Source organism: Notamacropus eugenii, chromosome 2 (genome assembly GCF_028372415.1).
Source record: "Notamacropus eugenii isolate mMacEug1 chromosome 2, mMacEug1.pri_v2, whole genome shotgun sequence".
NCBI lineage: Eukaryota > Metazoa > Chordata > Mammalia > Diprotodontia > Macropodidae > Notamacropus > Notamacropus eugenii.
The window spans coordinates 331,264,545-331,287,248 of NC_092873.1; the positions used below are offsets into that span (position 1 = coordinate 331,264,545).

General features: G+C 34.8%; 1 protein-coding gene across 1 annotated transcript in view; it reads left to right on the top strand.

Moving 5' to 3' along the window:
* Nucleotides 1-22,464, top strand: part of GNA13 (G protein subunit alpha 13) — a 63,183-nt gene extending 40,719 nt beyond the window's left edge. The window contains exons 3-4 of the mRNA XM_072645492.1: nt 15,103-15,153; nt 21,008-22,464. Of these exons, the coding sequence (XP_072501593.1) occupies nt 15,103-15,153; nt 21,008-21,580 (624 nt within the window). The 3' untranslated portion in view covers nt 21,581-22,464. The remainder of the gene's footprint in view (nt 1-15,102; nt 15,154-21,007) is intronic.
* The last annotated feature ends 240 nt before the right edge of the window (nt 22,465-22,704 follow it).

The following is a 22,704-nucleotide window of genomic DNA, read 5'->3' on the forward strand; positions in this document are numbered from 1 at the left end:
GGACTTTGGGAAATAGATCACTGGCCTGTCACAGAGGCATAATATAGTGATGGGGGCCTTCAGTAGTCCAGACATCTGAAGAATGTGTTTTTCTTGCTTGCTCTACTTCTCAATTTACTTTAGTGACAATTTCATCCTCTAAAAGGTAGAGGAGGAGAACATTTAATTTTCAAAATCTTATGGAAGTGAATATTGAAAACTAAAAAGCAAATTAATTTTTAAAAATAAAAAGATGGAGGAATCAATAATGGGAAGTTCTGTTGTTCTCCTCTTTATCTGATTCTTACAGGGACAAGTTAGTTGCTGGAATGGAAACCTTGGGAGGAAAAAAAAAAAGAAAACTCTCTTAGAATTTGTGATAGAGAAGGAAAGAAAATCCCAGAATAGTCTGGCATGCACCCTAGATTTGAGGGTTCAAGGGAAAGATAGAGGATCCCATAGATTAAAATGCTACAGAAATTATCCTAGGAGAGATTGGGAGATCAGCAAGAATGAAATTCTGAGAACACAAAGGGAAACATGTCTATTGAGGAGGAAAAATGGAATTTGTTTGAAGAGATCAATGTGGCTCCCTAGGAAATTTATCCATCAATCAATTTGTAAAGAAGGGATGGAAAGAAGGCTAATTAACATTGTTGAATAGAAGAATATGGCATACACATGGCACCGTAAAAATAGTCTCAGGAATGCTGAAGCTCAGAAGGAGCCGGGGCTGACCAGGGAAACTAAATGACAACAAAGGGAGTTATTTTATTTTTGTACAGAGCGAGCAAGCACAGTGCTATATTGTGAAGAAAAAAGCTGGTTAGTGAAGGACTCTTGTATGGGGGTGAATGGGACAATAACTGACAATGAGAAAGCAGAATTTCTCAATTCTACTTGCCACTGTTTTCTTTACCAAGAAAAATTTCTTTTGCATTAGAAATGACAGGAAAAAGATGAACACGTTTACATCCAAGACAAGTAAAAGATAGTAAGAAAGCACCTAGTTGCCCTTTTATGAATTCATTGACCTGGCCAAGAAGAAATGATGTGATTTCTGAGCCATTGTCAATAAAATTAATGAAAGTCTGGGGAAAGCAGGAGAGTTATCACAATATTAGAGGACAGATGTTGCCTTTATTTTCAAAAGGAAGACAAAAGAGCCTGCAAAACTGCAGAAGTTATGGTTTAAAGATATCTAGAAAGAGAACCCATCTTCAGTTAATGACCTGGTAGGCTGTAGATAGAAGTTGATTTCTACCTCTCCCACATAAAATCCGGCAAATATCTGAAAAGGCCCCAAGGCCAATGTTAAAGAAAAGGAGAAGGCAGTTGAGGAGGGAGGGACAAGTAAGCTCCATCTAATCCAGAACTGCACAAATAGGCAGTAGTTATTGGAAGGGTTGCACCAAGGAAGGCAGTATGAGCTCAGCTAAATATAGAAACTTTGAAATGCAAACAAAGGAGTCAAGGCAAACCAAGGAAGGTAAATAAATATATTTGGACTGGACAGATTTAAACAATGATGAAGTATTTAGATTCTGATAGGAGAGAATAGACAAGTGTCTCTTCAGAATCCTACTGTTTTCAAGAGTCGCAAAAGGAGTTACATAAGACAAATTTAAAACTTGGGTGAAAGTTTGTTGTGTTTTGTTAGTTTTGGGGGTGGGGGTTTGAGAGAAAAGAAAAGGGAGAAAAAAGGAATGCACTATAGAAGAGATAAGAAGAGGGAGGAACCTATGTTGCATAAATGGAATTGTTGCAGAAAAAGATTATACAAACAGGGAAATAAGGGTTGGGGAAAGCAGGCATCTAATGTCTTAAAATTGAATATCATAAAAGATGATTGACCAAATACACAGAGAGAGTGTTTTGGGTAGAAATGTATTAAATTCAACAGGGAAATACTCAGGGATGAGGTAAGTGAAGAGAAGGTAGTGTTCAGGAGGCAACAAACACAAGAAAAGTAAACCTCACCTTTGGAAGATTGTTAGAAAAGGGAGAGTTTTAAAACCATAAGAAAATGGGAGTTTGGGCTTGTTAAAGAGAGGTGGGATAGAAGAGGAAGAATATACCACTTCAATTACAGATTAATGTTGATTAAGATACTGATGGAGAAAAATGCAAAAATTAACAAACATGACAGTGAATGAAAACATGGAGCTATGCAAAAATCACACCATAAAAACAACAGAGCATATGAGGAAAATGGGGTTAGGGAACAATTCAGAATTTTGTGAGACATTAAAAAAATAAGAATCTGTTAAAAAAAGATAACATAGTTTTACACGTGTTAAATAATTTTAAAATGCATGTCTATTACAATAAATAGTGGCTTAATCTAGGCCTAAGGCTGCATCCAGACTATAGAGCCTCTAAAACTCTTGGGCCCTGAAGAAAAGGAAGGGGGAAGCAGGGAAGGTTCATACCCTCTTCTCCCCTTCATAACTTTTCTGTGCAGCAAAAGATATACAATAAATATATAACTGACAGAAACCTGAAGTTTGCTTGTGGAAGTGGATATCCATTGGAAAGGTTGTGAGTTATCGTGAAATGGTGCAGTTTCTTCTTGATGTTTTGAAAGAATTGAATGGAAACAAACTCAAATTTAAGTTATGCTTAGAATGTTCCCTAATATATCAGTCATGTTGGAACAAATCTGAACAAATTCTCATTTTTGAAACACACGTTATAGTAGAACTACCTGTATTATTGCTTTTGTTGAATTAAGAAAAACAAAGATGGCATTGATGATCTCAAAGTAAGAGTAAAATAGAACAGGTTTTTAAAATATAGGCTGAGAAACTGCATTAAGCTTTAATAAAAAAATAATGGCTAACATTTATGTAGCATGCCAGGCATTGTACAGGTTTTATAATAATGTGAATATTTATAACTATTTACAATAATGTAGTATTAATGTAATTATAAATAATGAAGTAATTTTAGGTTATAGTATTGTAAATAATGAGATTATATCAATATTCATTGTTATTTCGTCTAAGTATTTTAAGGAAAAATTCATTGAATTACAGAAATAGATGTTAAAATTCTAATAGTTGCATACCTCAAAGTGTCTCTTTCAGATATAAATCTAGCTGAAACATAAATAAGGAAGAATTTAAGGACCTGAGTATAATTTTAGAAAAATTAGTTTTGAGAAAGCTCTAGTGATTCCTGAAAATGAAGTGTGTACATGTATCTTAGGTGTATGCCTGGCACCTTTGCAAAAATCAATTTTATAATAGGGCATAAAAAAAACTTCATAAATCAAAAACCAATTTTTTTTTTTAGAAACATCTTTTACTTGAAGCAGTTTAATCCTCTATAATACATGAGTCAGAGAACGGAAATGAACAATAGGTAATGTCATTTAAAATGACAAAAATAAGACAACATACCAAAGCTTTAGGATGTAGCCTTCTTAGAGGAAAATTCATATCTCTAAAATCTTTCAATACAAGACAGAGCAAACATGTCAGTGAATTTGACTAAATTCAATAATGCAAATAAAAATTTAGAAAGTTACCCTATGAAGCCCCAAAACACAATTTTTAAATGAACAAAACCATTAAAATGATTTTTAAATAGGTTGCTGGATTTTGCTTTTAATAACAAATGGACTATTAGCTAATCTGATTCAAAATCATTTAGCTGTGGAAGCAACTAAGTGTGGATATAACAATAATGGTTAAAGCATTGGCCCAGGAGTCCTGAAGACCCAGGTTCAAATCCTGTCTGAAGACAGTAGTAGCTATGTAACCTTGAGCAATCACTTTAAACCTCTGTCTGCCTTATTTTCCTCCTTTGTTAAATGAAGATAATACTAGCACCAAAGCTCCCGTTTGTTGTGAAAATAAAATGAGATAATATTAATAAAGCACCTTGCAAACCTTAAAAACACTATGTAAATGTTAGCCATTGTTCAAAAAGAGGGCAAAAACCAAAATGCCATTATCAAAAAGCAGAAAGGAGAAGTCCCAAGAAATGAAGAGGAAATATAAGAAATTATTTTAAAGCTTCTCCCCAGTTATATGCCAATAAAATTAATAAATTGAATAGATTAATACATACAAAAATATAAGACACACAGATTATTAGACCAGGAAATAGAGAACTTAAATATATTTCAGTCCCAGGCAAAGAAATTGAATATGCCATAATGGATCAAATAGGTTTATAAGAATTATAGTAAATGTTGAAAGAGCAGTTAATTTTAGAATATATAAACTATTTGCAAAACATCTCAGAAAGATGGGATCCTGCCAAACTCTTTCTTTGAAACAAAGCTGAGAAAAAAAACTATGGGCCAGATGTTCTTAACTTTTTAATGTGTCAAGAACTCAGTCTGGAGGAAGAATGTTGTAAATGCCTAAAATGAAGCACATAGAATTAGAGTTGCTCTGACAGCTAGCTGATTTTGAATCAGATTAACTAATGGTTCATTTATTATTAAAAACAAAACCCCACTCCTAATTTATCTTCTTAATGACTTTGTTATTTTTAGTTTTATCTCTGAGCTTTCAAGTTTTGCTTTTCTTTTTAGTTGGGATTTTGATGGAATTGCTTTCTGAATTTTTAGTTGTATTATTGTGTTTAGTGATATTCATTCACTTCTTTGTTCTGGCTTTTATTTTTAGAGAAATTATATTGAAATAAAGATTTTTTTTTCTCCCTGTTCAAATTCATGAACCTCTCAGGTGCATCTTTAAATCCCTGGCTAAGAACTCCTGTAGATCAATATTTCTAATGAATGTTAATGCAAAATAATGAAAAAAATGTTATGAAAGAGATTACAACCAAATATTTAAAAGTTCATACATACACTGTGATTGGATTTATACCAGAAATTCAAAAGTAGGTTAAGTATTAAGGAAAATTATGAATATAATGAACTTTATTAATAACAAAAACCAAATATCAGTAGATGTAGAAAACGCTGTGACGAAATACAGTAATACTCCATTTAAAAATAAAGGAATCATTCCTTAAGATGATACTTATCTAAAACGAAGAACTAACATTAATTGCAATGGAAAAATACTAGAGGCCATTCTGGTAAGATCAAAATGTGCAGTATTTGTAATGTTACCACTATTATTTGATACAATTCTGAAAACGCTAGCTACAGTAATAAGAGAGGAACAAGGAAATTGAGGGAATTGAGGAATTCCTTCTTGCAATAGGCACAGAAGAAGCAAAACATTTTTTTACTGATATATTAGTTTTCTGAGAGAACCATAGAGTCAACTAAAATTATTTTCTCCATCTCCCATGCCTGGAATGCTTTCCTTCCTCATCTCCACTTCTTGGCTTCCTTGAAGTTCCTACCTTCTACAAGAAACCTTTTCCCCTCTGTTAATTATTTTCTCTTCATCCTATGTCCTCTTTAATGTTAAACCTTATATAGTAATAATTTTAAGTGTATATTTCATTATTCTGACTCTACTTTTTTTTTTTGCTTTGCATTATTTTTAAAAAGTCCTTCCATATTTCTTTGTAGTTCTCATTACCAGTCTTTAAATGTATTGTAGTATTAGTCCAATCCATTAATATACCACAAAACTCTGATTTTGCCCAGTTCCTACTGTTAAGATAGATTTTTCTCCCAGCTTTTTGCTTATAATGCTGTGATTAAAATCTTTTAAGAAATAAGTATTTCTTAACAATGTAAGTATTAGATTAAAGGGAAGGGTTGAATAATTATATATTTATTATTTCCAAGTAGGTGTATGTATAGATGTGTACTATACATATGTATGTGGATGTACATATATAGATATATAAACGTATGTATGTGCATATACCTGTGTGGATTTGTGTTATACACATACACATATGTGTATGCATACATGTGTGTATAAATGTGCACACTGAAGTAAAGAAGGACTGGTACATATATCTAGAAAATGGGTGGACCAGATGTACAAATGGGTAATTTGCTCTCTATAGTATATTATAAAGGAACATGTAAACTTCTTGAGGATACAGATTTTTATTTTATTTCCTTTCACATGGTAGGCACTATTAAGTACATTGTTAAACTATTATTATTATTAAATTCTTATTTAAAAATTATAATTAATATCAATAACCTCAACACATTAATATCAATAACCTTAAACTTGATACATCCAAAATTGAACTCATGATACTTCTCCCCACCCTTCCTATAGACTTCCTTATTTCTATTTATGGCACTACCATCAATCAGGTTTGCAACCCTACACATCTTCCACAGCTTGCTTTACCCTTTAATTCCCATATACTATCAGTTTCCATGTCTCCTCAATTCCACTTCCACATGTCTGACATCAGTCTCCTTTTCTCTACACTCAGATGACCTCTACCCTAATTCAGGTTCTCATCAATACAACTGTAAAAGTCAATGCATCTGCTTGTCTCCAATCTTTCTCCTCTCCCCATAGGTGGCAGAAAACACCTAGTGATTTCAGCTGAATGATGAGATCCAAAGTCAGACCATACAAAGCTAAGATAGTGAGAGTAAAGGAAGTAGGATTGCCTATTGTAAATGGCTTGCTCAAGAAGTTTAGTCATAAAAAAAAAGGAGGACAGGGATGGAAGATAGTGAAAGGGTGGACATGTCTATTGTCAGTAGGGAAGCAGTCAGTAGAAAGGGAGAGATTAAAGATAAATGAGAGTGGAGATGATAGAGGGGAAATCTGCTGGAGAAGATGAGATGGAATGAGTTCACTTGTGTATGTATAATGGCAAAGACATGCCTTGGTAAAGGGAAAGGCCACTTCACTATATGAGACAACTGTACAACCCACATAGTAAGCCACTTTACCTCTCTGTATTCTTGTGTTAAGAGAGAATTTTGTCACCTGGGAGTTTCCTATACCAATGAAATCACAGTCCAGCTGCTATGCCAATACAATCTTTATTATGGTTATTCAAGAAATCATGTTCTTCCAAGCTAACAATTTTCTTTCTAAACTACAGCACAATTTTTAAAACTGAAAGTCTCTTAACAACCAAAAGTGAAAACATAAAATTGAAAAATAAAGTCTCCCCCGCCCCATTCAGCAAAGGTACAAAACCTTTACTATTCTTTCCTATGAAACATTCTAAATGACCTTTTTTATCTCTCAATCTAACAGTTTAAGTTCTCCTCTAGTCAATATGCTGGTTGGCTACAATCAACAGAGGAGGAACACACACACATTCATCCTATACGTAGCTCATCTGTGTATTTGTGTTTACTTATTGTGTTCTCCATTAGATTGTGAACTCTTTAAGGGGAGGCAGGAACTGTCTTTTGCATTTCTTTGAATCCCCAATGCTTAGCACATTACCTGATACGTAATAGCCACTTAATAAACACTTAATGAGTAACCTCCAGATAGATATAATATTTTAAAAAACTAGAACAGGAAAGGAGATACCTTTGACCAAACCAGAAATAAAGTGGATAATTTACTTATATTGAAAAGTATTGTAACAAACAAAAGCAATATTAGAACTGGAAGTTAGAAGTCCGAAAAAAATCTTTGCAATAAATTTCTCTGATAAAGATCTCATCCAGGATAGGTAATTTTTATATGTGTGTGTGTACGTATGTATATGTGTGTGTGTGTGTGTGTGTGTATAAGAAAAGTAAGTAATGAGCACTCATATTTAGAAATGTTTAAATATCAAGGCATATTAAAAACAGTTGAGGTTTTTAAGATTCATTTTTTTTTCAATTCTTAATTATCTTCCCTTCTACTGTTGAGAAGGCAAGAAGAATAGCCTATTACAAATGTTTAGTTGTGTAAAATAAATTCGTTAATGATGTCCAAAAAAGAAAAAAGAAGAAAATAGGTTTCATTCTGCAATCTGAGTGCATTAACTCTATCTGGAAGTAGATAGCATATTTCACCATTAATCCTTTGGAACTATGGTTAGTCATCATGTTCGTCAGAGTTATTTAGTCTTCCAGAGTTGATTAGCTTTACAGTATTTCTGGTATTCTACACATTTGTTCTCTTGCTTCTGCTTACTTTACTTTGTATCTTCATCCAAGCTCAGGTTTTTCTGAAACCTTTCCCTCCATTATTTCTTTTTGTTTGTTTGTTTTTTATGGCCAATATACTTTACATTTTCTTTATTACTTCTTATTTATTTATTTTTTATTTGTTTTCAGTGTTCTACAGCCACTTCCATATATATCTTAGATTTTTTTCCCCTCCCTCCCCCTCATTCCCCCGTACCTTCCTACTCCCTCCCTGAGATGGCATACAATTTTATATAGGTTCTACACATACATTCCTATTAAATACATTTTTATCTTAGTCATTTTGCATAGAAGAATTAAAATGAATGGGAGAAATCATAAAACAAATTAAAACATTATATAAAAGAAAATGATTTGCTTCATTCTGTGATTGAATTCCATTGTTCTTTCTCTGGATGTGGAAAGCACTTTGCCTCAAGAGTACATTGGGAATTTTTTGAGTCTTTGCATTGCAATGAAGTACTAAGTTTGCCAGAAAAATTCCTCTCACACTGTGGTTGTAGCTATGTGCAAAGTGCTCCTGGTTCTGCTCCTTTCACTCAGCATCAGTTCATAAAAGTCTTTCCAGACCTCTCTCAAGTCTTCCTGTTCATCATTTCTTATAGCACTATAGTATTCCATTACATTCATATACCACAACTTGTTCAGCCATTCCCCAATTGATGGACATTCCCCTTGATTTCCAGTTCTTGGTCACCACAAAGAGTGCTGCTATAAATATTTTTGTACACGTGGAACCCTTTCCCATTTTTATGATCTCTTGAGGATACAATCCTGGAAGCGATATTGCTGGGTCAAAGGGTATGCACATTTTTGTAGCCCTTTGGGCAAAGTTCCAAATTGCTCTCCAGAATGGTTGGATCAGCTCACAGCTCCACTAGCAATGAATTACTGTTCCAACTCTCCCACATCTTCTCCAACATTTATCATCTTGTTTTGTCATGTTAGCCAATCTGATAATGTGTGATGTGGTATCTCAGACTTGTTCTGATTTGCATCTCTCTAATCAGTAGTGATTTAGAGCATTTTTTCATGACTATAAATGGCTTTAATTTCTTCCTCTGAAAACTACCTGTTCATATCCTTTGACCATTTATCAGTTGGGGAATGACTTGCATTCTTGTACATTTGACTCAGTTCTCTGTATATTTTAGAAATGAGGCCTTTATCACAGACACTAGTTGCAAAAATTCTTTCCCAGTTTTCTGTTTTCCTCCTAATCTTAGTTGCATTGGGTTTGGTTGTGCAAAAACTTTTCAATTTAATGTAATCAGAATTATCCATTTTGCACTTCATAATGTTTTCTAACTCTTGTTTAGTCAAAAATTCTTCCGTTCTCCATAAATCTGATAAATACATTACCCTTCATTATTTCTTTACAGGATAATAGTGTTCCATCACATTCATATACTCTTAACTTGTTCAGCCATTCCCTAAGCAATGAGTACCCCCTAACTTTCCAATTCTTTGCCACTACAAAAAGAGCTGCTATAAATATTTTTGTACATATAGATCCTTTCTCTCTTTCTTTTATCTCTTTGGGGGTATAAACCTGGTAGTAGAATTACTGAGTTAAAGGGCATACACAGTTAAGTAGCTTTTGGGACAACAACTGAAGTTGTTATCCACTTTTCAGATAAGAGAATAGACACGTTTTTCTGTCAAGTTGTCTAATCAGTCTTTTTTCCCCTAGTTTGGGAACATTTCATTTATTTTTTAAATAATATTTTCCCCCAGTTGTATGTAAAAACAATTTTTTTTGACATTCATTGTGTTTTGTTGGGGAGGATTAAGTTTGAGTTCCAAATTCTATCCATCCCTTCCTTTCCCCCCTCCTAGGGACAGTAAGCAATCTGATATAGGTTATACGTTTGTAGTCATGTAAAACATTTCTATATTAGTCGTTTTGTACAAGAAGACTTGAAGAAAGAGAGAAAAATAGTATATTTCAGTCTGTAATCAGACAAGATCAGTTAATTCTTTTTGTGGAGGCGAATAACATTTTTCTTCACGAGTCCTTTAGCATTATCTTGGGTCATTGTATTGGTGAGACTAGCCAAGTCCTTCACAGTTCTTTATCATATAGTGTTAACTGTTACTGTGTACAATGTTCTCCTGGTTCCGCTCACTTCACTTTGTATCAATTCATGTAAGTTCAGCTTTTTCTGAAATTGTACTGTTTGTCATTTCTTATAGTGCAATAATATTTCATTACAAGCAAACAACTTGTTCAGTCATTTCCTAATTGATAGGTGATGAATCAGCAAAGCAAAAGTACAAGTCAGAAAACCACATCTCCTCAATTTCCAATTCTTAGCTACCACAAAAAAAAAAAGCTGCTGTAAATAATTTTGTACAAATAGACCTTTTTTTCCTTTTTAAAAAATCTTTTTGGTTACACACCTATCAGTTGTCCATTCATTCTTGAAGCAAGTTGAAACTGTACTTATAAAAGTCACTAAACAGTGTGTGCATTTTGACTTTTGAAACCAGTCCTGGCTTTATACCCCAGAAAGATCAAGAAGGAAAGAACCTACTCATGTACCAAAATATTGGTAGCTACACTTTATATTTTAAGCAGAGAAACAAGGAGCACTGGCTGAACAAATCATAGTTATTAATGTAATACAATGTTATTTCTCCTTAAGAAATAGCTGAATGAATGAATATACAAAGACATGTGCTCTAATGAGTGAATTGACCAGTATCAGGAATAGTTCAAGCAGTGACTCCAGTATTATAAGCAAAAACAATTTTGAAAAACTTAAAAAACAGTGATCGGTAAAATGAGCAACCCAGGACTCCAGAAGACTGAAGATGAATGTTCTTTCCTACCTTTTGACAGAAAGGTAATAAATAGGCTAGGAATAAAAAATGAGACTGACATTTTCAGAAATGACCAAGGAGGGTTTTTGTTTTCCATAACTGTACTAATTTTTTAAAAGATCAGGTTTTGGATGGGAGAAAGGAAGTGATAGTGATGCTTAAATAAAAACGTGGGGCGGGGGTAGGGAATCATGAATGAATCTTTGAAAAACAGAAGAGTATAATGCATCATTACAAAGAAAAGAAACAACAAGGTAGACAATACTTAGACATGAATATTGATTCAGGCTCAGGGTCAGAATGCAGTAAGGTATGTACACATCATAAGAAATAATAAAGTGTCTTAGATCTTGTGAGATTTTTGGTCTTAGAGGTTTCATCTGTAAGGATCAGGTTAAGTAGAAAATTTGACAGACACAAAGTGGTTATTAGATTGAATAATCATTCTGGAACTAGAAGTGGTCACTGCCCCAAAGCAATCACTTCTTATATCACTTTTGAAAAGCTTGTTTTCCTGTTACTTATTAGGCCCTGGATTCTATTGAATGGATAATGTAGGATCATACCATTATCCTTTATCCCAATAAGATGGTCCTTATAACGTGATAAGTAGAACACAGAAAGCTTCCATTGTTAAGTAGAGGTGGTACATTCATAATCATGCTTATCCAAGTCTCTCAAGTATTAGTGCCTTTCATGAACTGGTTGTGACTGCAGAGGCTTAGACCTTCAGTCCCAGCACCAATGCCTTGCCTCTTCACTGGGCCCATTTACCAATACTTGGTTTTTAAAGAATGCCTTTTGCCTGGTTCCTTGATGACTGAGAAAGTCCTGTGCCATTAGAATTAAGTGATCACTAATCCAATAACAGGTTGTCTTTGAGGGACAGGATCTTAGTAAATCCTCAAAGTGGAGTAAGTTGTATAATAGGCTTGAGGAACATAGCAGACAAGGTTTTTATTTATACTGAGTCCTATTTAGTGGCCATGGGTCTGACTGACTGTTTTGGGTCCTGGACAGAACAGTACGGGAAACTAAAAAACATCCCCTTTGAAGTCAGGATCAATAAAGGAAAATTGCGAATTTCTCTCACTGAGTACATCTGTTTGTAGAGCTTGTTAGTATCCTCTGGAGACGTATTTCTTTTGTTGAACTTAAATATCAGGTGGATGCCCTTAATAGCAGAAATTATGAAGTCAAAAAAAGACTTTGTGGTGAGGAGGTGCCCTAGAAAATTTTGGGGACCTTCCTACCAAGATAGAATATGGCACTGGTTTTATGAGAGGATGGAGAGAGTGTTTTGCTTCCATGTCACCTGGGTTATAAAAAGACAGTTTTTGGAGACTGATGTTGGAGGTTTTAGTGGCATTCCTACTTCTCTTAAGTATGCATTTCTGACCTAGCATAGCCAGAGGGTAGAGTAATAACCTTCTTATCTGGATTGGTGGGGGTTTTTTTTAATCTTTCCTTTTTTTATCCTTTGTCCAATAAACTTGTTTTTATTGCATTTTGTGGTCCACAAGTGCCTCACTGGATTTTAACCCTTAGCCTAAATCATTGGATTAACATAAGACAGACCTGGCCCAAACTTGCTGGAGAAAGTATGTGCACCTAGGAGTTACTGGCCAGATCAAAACCTTTTGTATAGTAGATCACCTTTATTCCACTCATTTTAGAAAATCAGTTCAGAAAGAGTAACAGGATTGTCTTGTGGCAGTGAGTTGTATGACTTCCACCAGCTCCATAGAGCCAGAGGAAGAAGAATGAGGATAATCTAGGGTCAGGATTTGGCAAGGCTTGATCAGCAAAAAAAGGGGGAGGGGCAGGAGGGACAGTGGTGATTTGATAGCAGAAGGTAGTATGAAGTTGAACTGGTTAAATATAGCTTCAAGATTGTAAATGGAGAAAAAGTGAAAGGTATTTGAAGTAAGAATAAAGAATAAGTTTGGGCGGGAATGAGGTATAGGGAAAGAGGAAATGATAAGTTAAACTCTGGTACAGAAATTTCAGAGTTCTTTTTCATGAACTTTGGAACACTTGAACAATCAAGAATGGGACCATTCTGGTGAGTAGCTGAGGTGATGTGATACTAGGTCATAAGCTGAAGAATTTGCTTGTTGGTTGGTAGAGGTTTATATATATATTAAAAACCTTTAGTAAAATAACGGGTTGGAGTAGAGAGGTATGAGCCAAATAGTGAACTCTTTTAGAAAGAAGATCTGGGAATCTGTAAATGACTTGTCAGGAATTGAATAGGGTGATGCCTTGTTTTTTTGTTCAATCATTTTTAGTCATGTCTAACTCTTTGTGACCCCGAGAAAGGTTTTCTTGGCAAAGACATTGGAGTGGTTTTCCATTTCCTTCTCCAGTTCTTTTTACATATGAGGAAACTGAGGCAAACAGTTTAAGTGACTTGCCCAGGGTCACACAGCTAGTAGTCTGAGATCAAATTTGAATGCAGGAGTGGACAATCTACTCCTGCCTGGAATAGACATGAAGGTGGGGAGATGTTGTTTCCCTGTATTATCCCTACTCTTGGTGGAAATATCATATGGTCAAAAGTTTTGTAAGCTTAATACCAGATCTCTTCAGTTTGGGTAGAGGAACATCCGAGGCTGTCTAAAATTAAGCTATTAGGCATAGGACTTTAGACCAGCAACATTGTTAGGGTCCTTTTATTCTTAGTAATACTGTGGAGACAATTAGATTAAGAGATGTGAAGTTAGCAACGTAAATATTATCTGTGTCTCAGTCGGCTTATGTTTAAAAAAAAAATTCTTTTGTGGTCCATATTGTAAATGCTTTAAAAAGATGTATCACCTGACCAAAAGTTTGAATTGTTTTATCTGTTATAAACTGTGTTAAAAAATGCAGGGAGATACATCTTCCTGACTTCAAGCCAGGCATTCTATCCACTGTGCCATCTAGCTGCTGTAGCTTGATACAAAGGAGTAGAAAGAATCTCAAAGATAATTGCCACCTCCTTCAGACACCTTATTTTCCGTATCTGTAAAGTGAGGATTAATACCTTTCGTAACTCACAGAATTATTGGGAGGATCGTATAAGATATATGTATATATGAAACCTTTAACACTATAAAAATCAGTTAACTATTATTATTTTGAAAGCAGATGATATAATGTAATACTTTAAAACATTTTTCTATTAATACCATCTTTAGGGTCTATAAACTAAGAAGGAAATAGTTCATCTATTAAATGTCATTTTCTTTTTTCTCACCTACCAAAATCATCTTAGTCATATTTTCTAGAAGCATTACCAAATTTTCCAGGTTCTAGGGAGATGTTCTCACCTGCTCTTCAGTTAGGAAAGAATAGGGACTGGGCCTGTGATTTCATTATTGTAGGGAACTTGATGTTGAAGAAACTCCTACCAGGTCAGGCAAGTTCTGTCTTTTTCTCTCCTCTTCCTCCCTATCTCCCTTGCAATTAGGGGTAGGTGACTTGCCCAGGGTCACACAGCTAGTAAATGTCAAGTGTCTAAGGTTGGATTTGAACACCAGTCTTCCCGACTGCAGGGCTGGTGCTCTATCCACTGTGCCACCTAGCTGCCCCCTGCCTTTTATTTGCCTTAGAGAGTTTGCCTAGAGCACCGAGAAGTTAAGTGACTTGCCCCAGGATCATGCAGCCAGTGTGAATCAACCAAAAAACTTGAACCCAATTCTTCCTGGTTCAAAGGAAAGTGCTCTTTCTCCATTACAGCAATGGTTAGTGGCATAGAAATATAGTAAAAAACATCTATACTTCAGAAAGGATGGTCACTTCTACAAAAATAGAGAAATGGATCCTGAAGTACTGTTAATAACTTAACAAAACAAGATCCATCCACTTTCTTAAGGTAATTTTCATTTTTTCTACTCCAGAAGTATTAAAATTCAGGTAAAAAAGAAGTAAGCTTAAATTTTAGTAATAAGTTTATCTCAAAAGTTATTTTTTCCTTTAAATTAATAGACTCTGAAAAAAGGCTATATGCATATTATAGATGAATTTAAAAGCCAAGTAGATAACTTTTTAAAGACAAATTGACTTATTGAGTATTTAAGTGAAATACTTCATCTGGGGCTTCAGTATTTTATGGAGAGTGAGATATTAATGTTTTTGGAAGAGTTAACTGTTCATTTCAGGTGTTAGTGACTAAACATATATTTGGATTGTATGCAGAAAGGCTATGTAATACAAATTGTCACAACCAAGTGTTCCATCCTTAAAGAGGTATTAATATATTATTTTGTTGTTGTTTTTTTTTTTTTTAGGGTGAATCTGTAAAGTATTTTCTGGACAACTTGGATAAACTTGGAGAAGCTGTAAGTTTTTAACACTGTATATCTCTGGGTTTTTACCACTTAAAAGTAGCAGTCAGAAAGAGATTTTTCCTTATTAGTCAGCAAGTATTTATTAATAGCTAACTTTGCAGGCATGTGTGTGTGTGTGTGTGTGTGTGTGTGTGTGTGTGTGATATTCAAAGTAAAGGATACTGGTTTTGGGAGAGGGGGCACTAGTAGACAGGGAAATCAGGAAAGACTTTGGGTAGTAAATGGTACTTAAGCAGAAGACCAAAGATTCCAAGAAGCAGAAGTGAGGAGGGTACACATTCTAGGCATGAGTGACAGTAAGTGCAAAGGTGCAGAATCAGAAGTTAGTCTTTTTCATGGTGTATTCAAGAGTGAGTGAGAATGAGGGGTTGGGGATAACAACAGGGTTATAAACCTGGATGGTGGTACCTTAAGTTTGGAAAACGTGGGTTGGGGAAAAAATTAATGAATTTCATTTTGGATGTTCTGACACACCTCTGGGACATCAGATTTGAACTGTCAGATGGGTAAGTTGGTGATGTTGCAGTAGTGCTCAGGAGAAAATAGCTACAGAATATATATCTATAGACATCTGGAAGACATCTGCATGGAGATGATAATTGAATATACAGGAACTGATGAGATCACCAAATGAAAAAGTATCTAGAAAAAAGAAGAGTACTCAAGACAGAGCCTTAGGATACACCCATAGTTCAGGTGTCACACATATTGAATCATTTGAGGAAACTGAGAAGTGGTCAGATAGGTAAGAGAGAACCAGGACAATTTCTTGAAAACCCAGAGAAGAGAAATTATGGAGAAGGAGAGGAAAATGTGGTCAGTATTGTCAGAGGTTGTAGAAAGACCAAGGAGGATAAGGAGAGCAGAAGCTATTGGATTTGGCTCATTAAAAGACTTTGGAGAGAGCAGTTTTTTGAATGATAAACTCAGAAGGAAATTAAGAAGAGATCACAAGCAGGAAAAGTCAAGGCACTGAATATAAACATCTCAAAGTCAGCTGAGAAAAGGAGAAGAAATAATAAAATGGTAATAGAGATGATAGGACTTAGTGAGGAATTTTTTATGGATGAGGAGACTTGGACACATTTTTTATAATACAAGGAAGAAACCAGTAGATTAGGGGTGGGAGCAGTGGAGATATGCAAGGAGCAGGATTTGACTTTGGTAAGGAGGTGGTTTCATATGTAGGTTAGGGATGAAGTCAGGGGGCTCTGAGAAGAGAAGGAATTGTCAGATGAAGAGGGGAGGACAGGAAGTTCTCAGATAATCTCTATAAAAACCTTATTTTTTTTTCCAGTGGTAAAGTTTTCAGCTGGGGGGAAGAGAGGGAAAGGAGAGGTTTAGAATAGGCTCAGAAGAGGGAAATAGAAAATTAGGGAAGAATAGAAGAATTACCTTGCTGCAGTAAGGGCCCAGTTGAGATTGCATAGCAAAAAATTTGTAGTGTGATTAGTCAGCCAAGTTGTATTTGAGATCATGGAGGGAGGAGAGTTTTGGCAGGATACTGGTGAAATACCATGGAGTTAGAGGGTTATTCTAGGTCATAGTAAGGAGAAACAGCAGACGTGAGAGGAGTGAGGAGCACCAGAACAAAGAGAATGATAGGAAATAGTGATCAGATGAGGGAATTTATTGTGGAAGTAAAGCATTTGAAGATGATAGCAAGATCAAAGGTATGGCCATCCTTATGTGAAGCTGAGGTGGAATGGTTAGGAGTCAAATAGATTGAGGAAATGGAAAAGTAGGGTATGTATTCCAGGGAACTTGTTGTATTTTGGAAGTCCCCTGGTAAAAGGGCAGTAGTTGGAATGAAGAGGAACACTGTAAGCCAGGCACTGAATTCATTGAAAAAGGAGGGAGAATGTTCTGGAAATTGGTGAATAATAGCCACCAGAATCTGGTAAACATGACAGATTTAGAGAGATTGAACTTAAAAGAGAAGTTAGCTGAGTATTACAATAGAGAGATGGTTTCTATATATCTACGTAGAGGGACAAAGAAGGGTGTTCCAAATCATCCTACAGGTCCAGTGAGTTAGGAGACAAAGTGTAACTTCTACTGAAATGTAGTCTTATCTAGAAGAATTAAAAGTCTCAGGGAGAGCCAGAAATTGGAAGAAGTATTAGAGGATGAGCTTTAAAATTAAAGAAAGTTTGTTAACTATAAATTAGAAATTCCAGGGGACACATTAGACAGTATAGGCAGATAAGAAACAGGAAATTGGAAGAGTATCATTGAGATCAATGGGGATTAGAAAACAGGGGTTGGGGAGGAGGGTTGCCCTTCAGTAGTCTTGGATTCACCATCAAGGGATGGGCATACTAGGAGGGGTGAGAGATTAACGGTTGGGGGAATGAGTCTAACCAGAGTAGCAATAGAATTGCAGATGAAGTCAGGAGAGTAGAATGTCTTCCTCATCTCTCATCATCTCTGCATCTTGATTCCTTACCCCTCCCCCCCACCAGCTCCCCAAGAGGTATATGATCTCCTCCTTGTGGGAGCACGGGCAGCCTTTTGAATGAGTAGTGTGAGTCTCAAGGTGGTCACATGGACGGAGCAGTGGCAGCAGCCAGTAAAAAAAAAAAAAGTTTGCACTTAGCCTCTTAGATTTCTTATATTCCTTTCTATGGAGCTCAGACTCTTCCTATCTTATATTAAAGGTCCCATTCCCAGCTATGATCCCTCAAACCCCTAAAGGAGAAGACAGGTAGAAAGAATAAAGAAAAAAATGCAAATGAGAAAGAAAAAGACATTTTCATTTTACTTTATTTTCCTGTGTACTTTTGTAAATAGGAGAGTAAATTATAGGAGAATTGATCTTAAAACTTTTTAAATGAAAATATTTTCATTTTAGGATCATTGGTTTTTCTGTCCTTTCTAGGTTATTTTTTGTATATTTCCTATGCATTCAAGAATGCTTCTTTGTTCAGTGGTGGTTAAGCTACAAGATAGCACAATTCCTTGTATATAATAAATGTTTATTAATTTTGTTGAATGAGCAAACAAGAGAATTTTGTTTTCTTTCCTGGTAATAATTGAAATGATTTTACAGTAGTTGTCCTAAAGCTTTCTTTCTATAACAACAAACAAGTGATGGAAAAGAGTGCTTAATAAATTTTTTCCCAGGACCTAGAAAAGGGTAGCATAATCCTGTCACCACAAATCTTTTATGGGAACCTGTAATAGAGTAAGAAGACATATCAGATTTTCTGATTGGTTGACTACCCTTTCCTTTTTTGTATTAGACAAAGCAGTATATTCATTGTTGTTTCTGATGTGCTTCCTCCTTTCTGCTAAAAAAGAAAGGGAATATGGGGATCCAAAAGCTGAATATAAGTTGTTTTTAAGGAATTTACAATCTAGTAGGGAAAGCAAAACTAATAAACATTAAGGGCTAAACTATAATGTTGATGTTAGTACAATAATAGGAGTTCAGAGAAAAGATAGTTTAAGCTGGAATAGTTAGCCGATGTGTGAAATTGGATCTAGGCTGTGAAAGATATGTAAGATTTACTTAGATGAAGGAAGGGAGAAGGGTAAAGGAGAATACGTGGAGGGGGTAACTTTCTTGGTATCTGGAACTGACCTGTTTTGTCACAGTGTAGGCTGTTTTAAGGAGTGCAGTAGTTCCTGTGCTTAGAAAAAAAATTAATTTCTAGTTTCTTAAAGTAGGTATGGTAAAATCATGGTAGGAAAAAATAGAAGTGCTTTTATTTAAGGTAGCATGAATAATAGATACAAAATAGGCACTATAATGAGAAATATAGTTAGAGGTAGAATGCAAGCCAGATTATAAAGAGTAAAAGAATTTAAAATTTTGGTCTTCATTAAGTAATAGGGATGTTTGAGCAAGGAATAAGTCATAGGAAAATTGGCATTGGTTTCAAGGTAAATAAGAATATAGAGATAGTAGAGTCAAAGAAGACCAGTGTCCATGTGTGAAGAGGCAAAGGCTTAGATTTAGGATAGAGAGATATGGAGGAGAATTTCCAAGGAATAAAAAATAAAAATACCCATTTGATGGCATTGAATGTGGGGGTCAAGTAGAGAGAAGAGTCAAAAATCAGTTATATAGTCCTAGTGACTAAAAGATTTGTATAAGTGAAAGAAATAAAAATTTTTCTTTTTTGGAATATTTAGTTAGAGTAATTGTACCCATTCAAACAAATAATTCAGTATTTGGATGTAACAGTTTTTTTCCTGATAAGTAGTTTCTCCATGCCCTTGTTTATTTCCTATTTAACAAAATTTCCCTAATACTTAGATGTAAAATCCACTCAATAAAATAATTATCTTACATTGTCTCCCATTGTTTCTTTGCTAGTCTTATCTATCCAAGTAGATTATCAGCTCTGAGTTCAGGAATCATGTCTTACAGAGCTTCTTATCACCCTCACAATGCTATGCATATATTGGATGCCCAATATGTAATTTATATTTGATCATAAATAATTAAGGTATCTCCTCTAGATTATTGGAACAATGTGATACAAAAAAAAAACCAAACTGTGGGAACAGTGTGTGCTTTATATTTAAAATGTAATTTTAAAAATCAAGTTAATTTTATATACTTTGGATTGTCCATGTTCCTGTCTCTTACATAAACACAAATAATTATAAGGTGACTATATTGCTACTCACTCTGTTGTCATTTCAGTGGATAGTTATCTTACAGCAACATTCTAAGTAATCATTGTACTGTAACACTGGAAAAGGATAAAATATGGTGGTGAGGAATAGGGATCATGCTCTGGTTCTGGTTTGTTTATTACCCTGATTAGCATCTCTATTCAAAAGCACAGTATTAGGATGATGAAAATGATGTGCTGTAGTTCTAGAAATATATTGATATTAAAGCATGAACCTGTTAAATGACATAAGTAAATACACTACTGAAGAGGTTTAGTTTGCTGCCTTCCCTTCATTAGTATTTTAAGAGACTCTGCTATGAACAAAATTGTTTAAAAAAAAAAAAGGAAGTGCTTAAAAAAAAGGGCTAATTACAGGAAGTTAGATCTCTACATAGGCAGACTACAGGCTTTATTTACTTCATTGAGCTCTCTTGCATGCAGCTACTCAGTCTAATAAACTTGATTCCAGAGCACTAGACAGTACTAGAAAAGTTTAATCTTGTGCCATCCCAACATGAGTTAGAAAGTTGAGAGACATATGACAGCTCACATTTATTTAGAACATTTAGGTTTAGAAAGCACCTACCTTATGAAAACTCCAAAGAAGAAGCACTCCTGCCATAGTAGCACTAGACTACACTGAGGCTAGTGCTCAGCAAGAATTAATTAAAGTCTGTTTTGTGCGCCAGCCTATACTAAGTACTATAGAGGAATTAGAGAAGAGACATTTAGAACAATAGAGTCAGGAAGGGACAGGATGGATATGTTTCAAGTAGAGAAAATTGTTTATGAGCTTGGGGTACAAACTACATGTGTAAAAAGCATAATAAAGGTGAAATTGGATAGGTAAATGAAGAGAGCAATTGATGAAGTACTTGGAAAGCTTGGCTGAGGAGTTTGATTAGTAGAGGAAATAAATGTGAGTTATTGTACAGGGAGTGATATTATGAAGAATAGTATCCTTGCTTAGTGAAATAAGTAATTTATTATTATAACTCATTTATGGTATTTCTTTTTCTCAGAATATCCACCTTGATGCTTTGAATATTTTAAAGATATAATTTAATTACATAATAATATTGAAACTTTAGTGTTAAATTTTTTTGATAAATATTTTGTTTGGATACGTGTTCAGCAAACCAGTTAATAAGCATGTCAGGAATTTCAGTGGTTGGTACTGCATTTTAAAATGATAAATATAATTTTTCTCCTAGGATTACATTCCATCGCAGCAAGATATTCTGCTTGCACGACGACCCACTAAAGGCATTCATGAGTACGACTTTGAAATTAAAAATGTTCCTTTCAAAATGGTTGACGTAGGTGGTCAGAGATCAGAAAGGAAACGTTGGTTTGAATGCTTTGACAGTGTAACATCAATACTTTTCCTTGTCTCTTCAAGTGAATTTGACCAGGTGCTTATGGAAGATCGACTGACAAATCGCCTTACGGAATCTCTGAACATTTTTGAAACAATAGTTAATAACCGAGTTTTCAGCAATGTCTCCATAATTCTCTTCTTAAATAAGACAGACCTGCTTGAGGAAAAAGTGCAAATTGTGAGCATCAAAGACTATTTCCTAGAATTTGAAGGGGATCCCCACTGCTTAAGAGACGTCCAAACTTTCCTGGTGGAATGTTTCCGTAACAAACGCCGGGACCAGCAGCAAAAGCCTTTATATCACCATTTCACCACTGCTATTAACACAGAAAATATTCGACTTGTTTTTCGTGATGTGAAGGATACTATCCTTCATGACAACCTCAAACAGCTTATGCTACAGTGATGTGCAAAAGACTTTATTTTAATACCCTTTTGTGTTTGTTTGTTTGTTTTCTGGGATTTTTTGTTGTTATTGTCTGTTTTTATAAGTAGCAGTTTACAACAGGACTACAAAACCTTATCCCTGTGTTAAACTTTTTGAAAACCATAGTCTATCTTCTAAAGACTTTGGTTTGTGGCTGAAAGCTGCTGAATACCACAATTATTGCCAACTTCTGCTCAGATTCAGGCTTTGAATCTTTTCCATTATAGCTTCAAGTTAAATCAAATTGTAATTCTGTAGCAGACCTCAGTTAAATTTACTTCAGGCTTCAGTCTCTCCCCACTTTTCCAGTCTGAGTTGTATTTCTGTAGCAGCTGTTAACTTGTAGGTATGTGGTTAAGATTATTCAGTTCTTAAAAAAAAATAAGGTGTCTTTTTTGCCTTACACTCAGTAGTGTCTTATCTAGCTTGCAGTGACTGCAAGGGCTGTTGGAAAAGATTGATCCAAGGGATGGCATTCCATGGGCTTATCACAGATTTGGCCTTACTGGTTTTTTTAAATTGATATGCAACTCTTTGTTTTACATTTTAAAAGATTTGTGCTTTTTCAAAGTAATGTTCTTAATATTTTAAAGTTTACATAAGCATTTCTGATTTGATGCTAATCAAAGAGTATTCACAGATGGTACAAGGAAGACCAATAAGTAAATAGACCCCCCCACCCTCAGGAGTATTTTGATCAAAAATAAATCACGAAATGTAACTTAACTTTTTTTGTTCCTATTTAATGATGATATATTAGTAATGTACCATGTGCTGAATATTCTGGCCATAGTAGTAAATCAAAGCTGCTTGCAACTTACGTGATATGACTTTTAAAATAAAGCCTTTTCAGAATTCTTTTACTTGTTTAACTCTCAGACTTTTAAATCCTGTCTCAGATGATTTGGTGATTACTGTTTAAAAAAAATACAATTGCAACATCACAAATACTGTTCTTTTGCTGTTTTGATCATTTCAATAATTTCAGTCTTTTATGCATTTTTGTGTTTGTTTGAAACTTAGCATGGACGGTCATTTCCCCTTCATTTTCAGCAAATCATTAGATGGGGTTATCATTATTAATTTTTGGTCTGTCTGTCCAA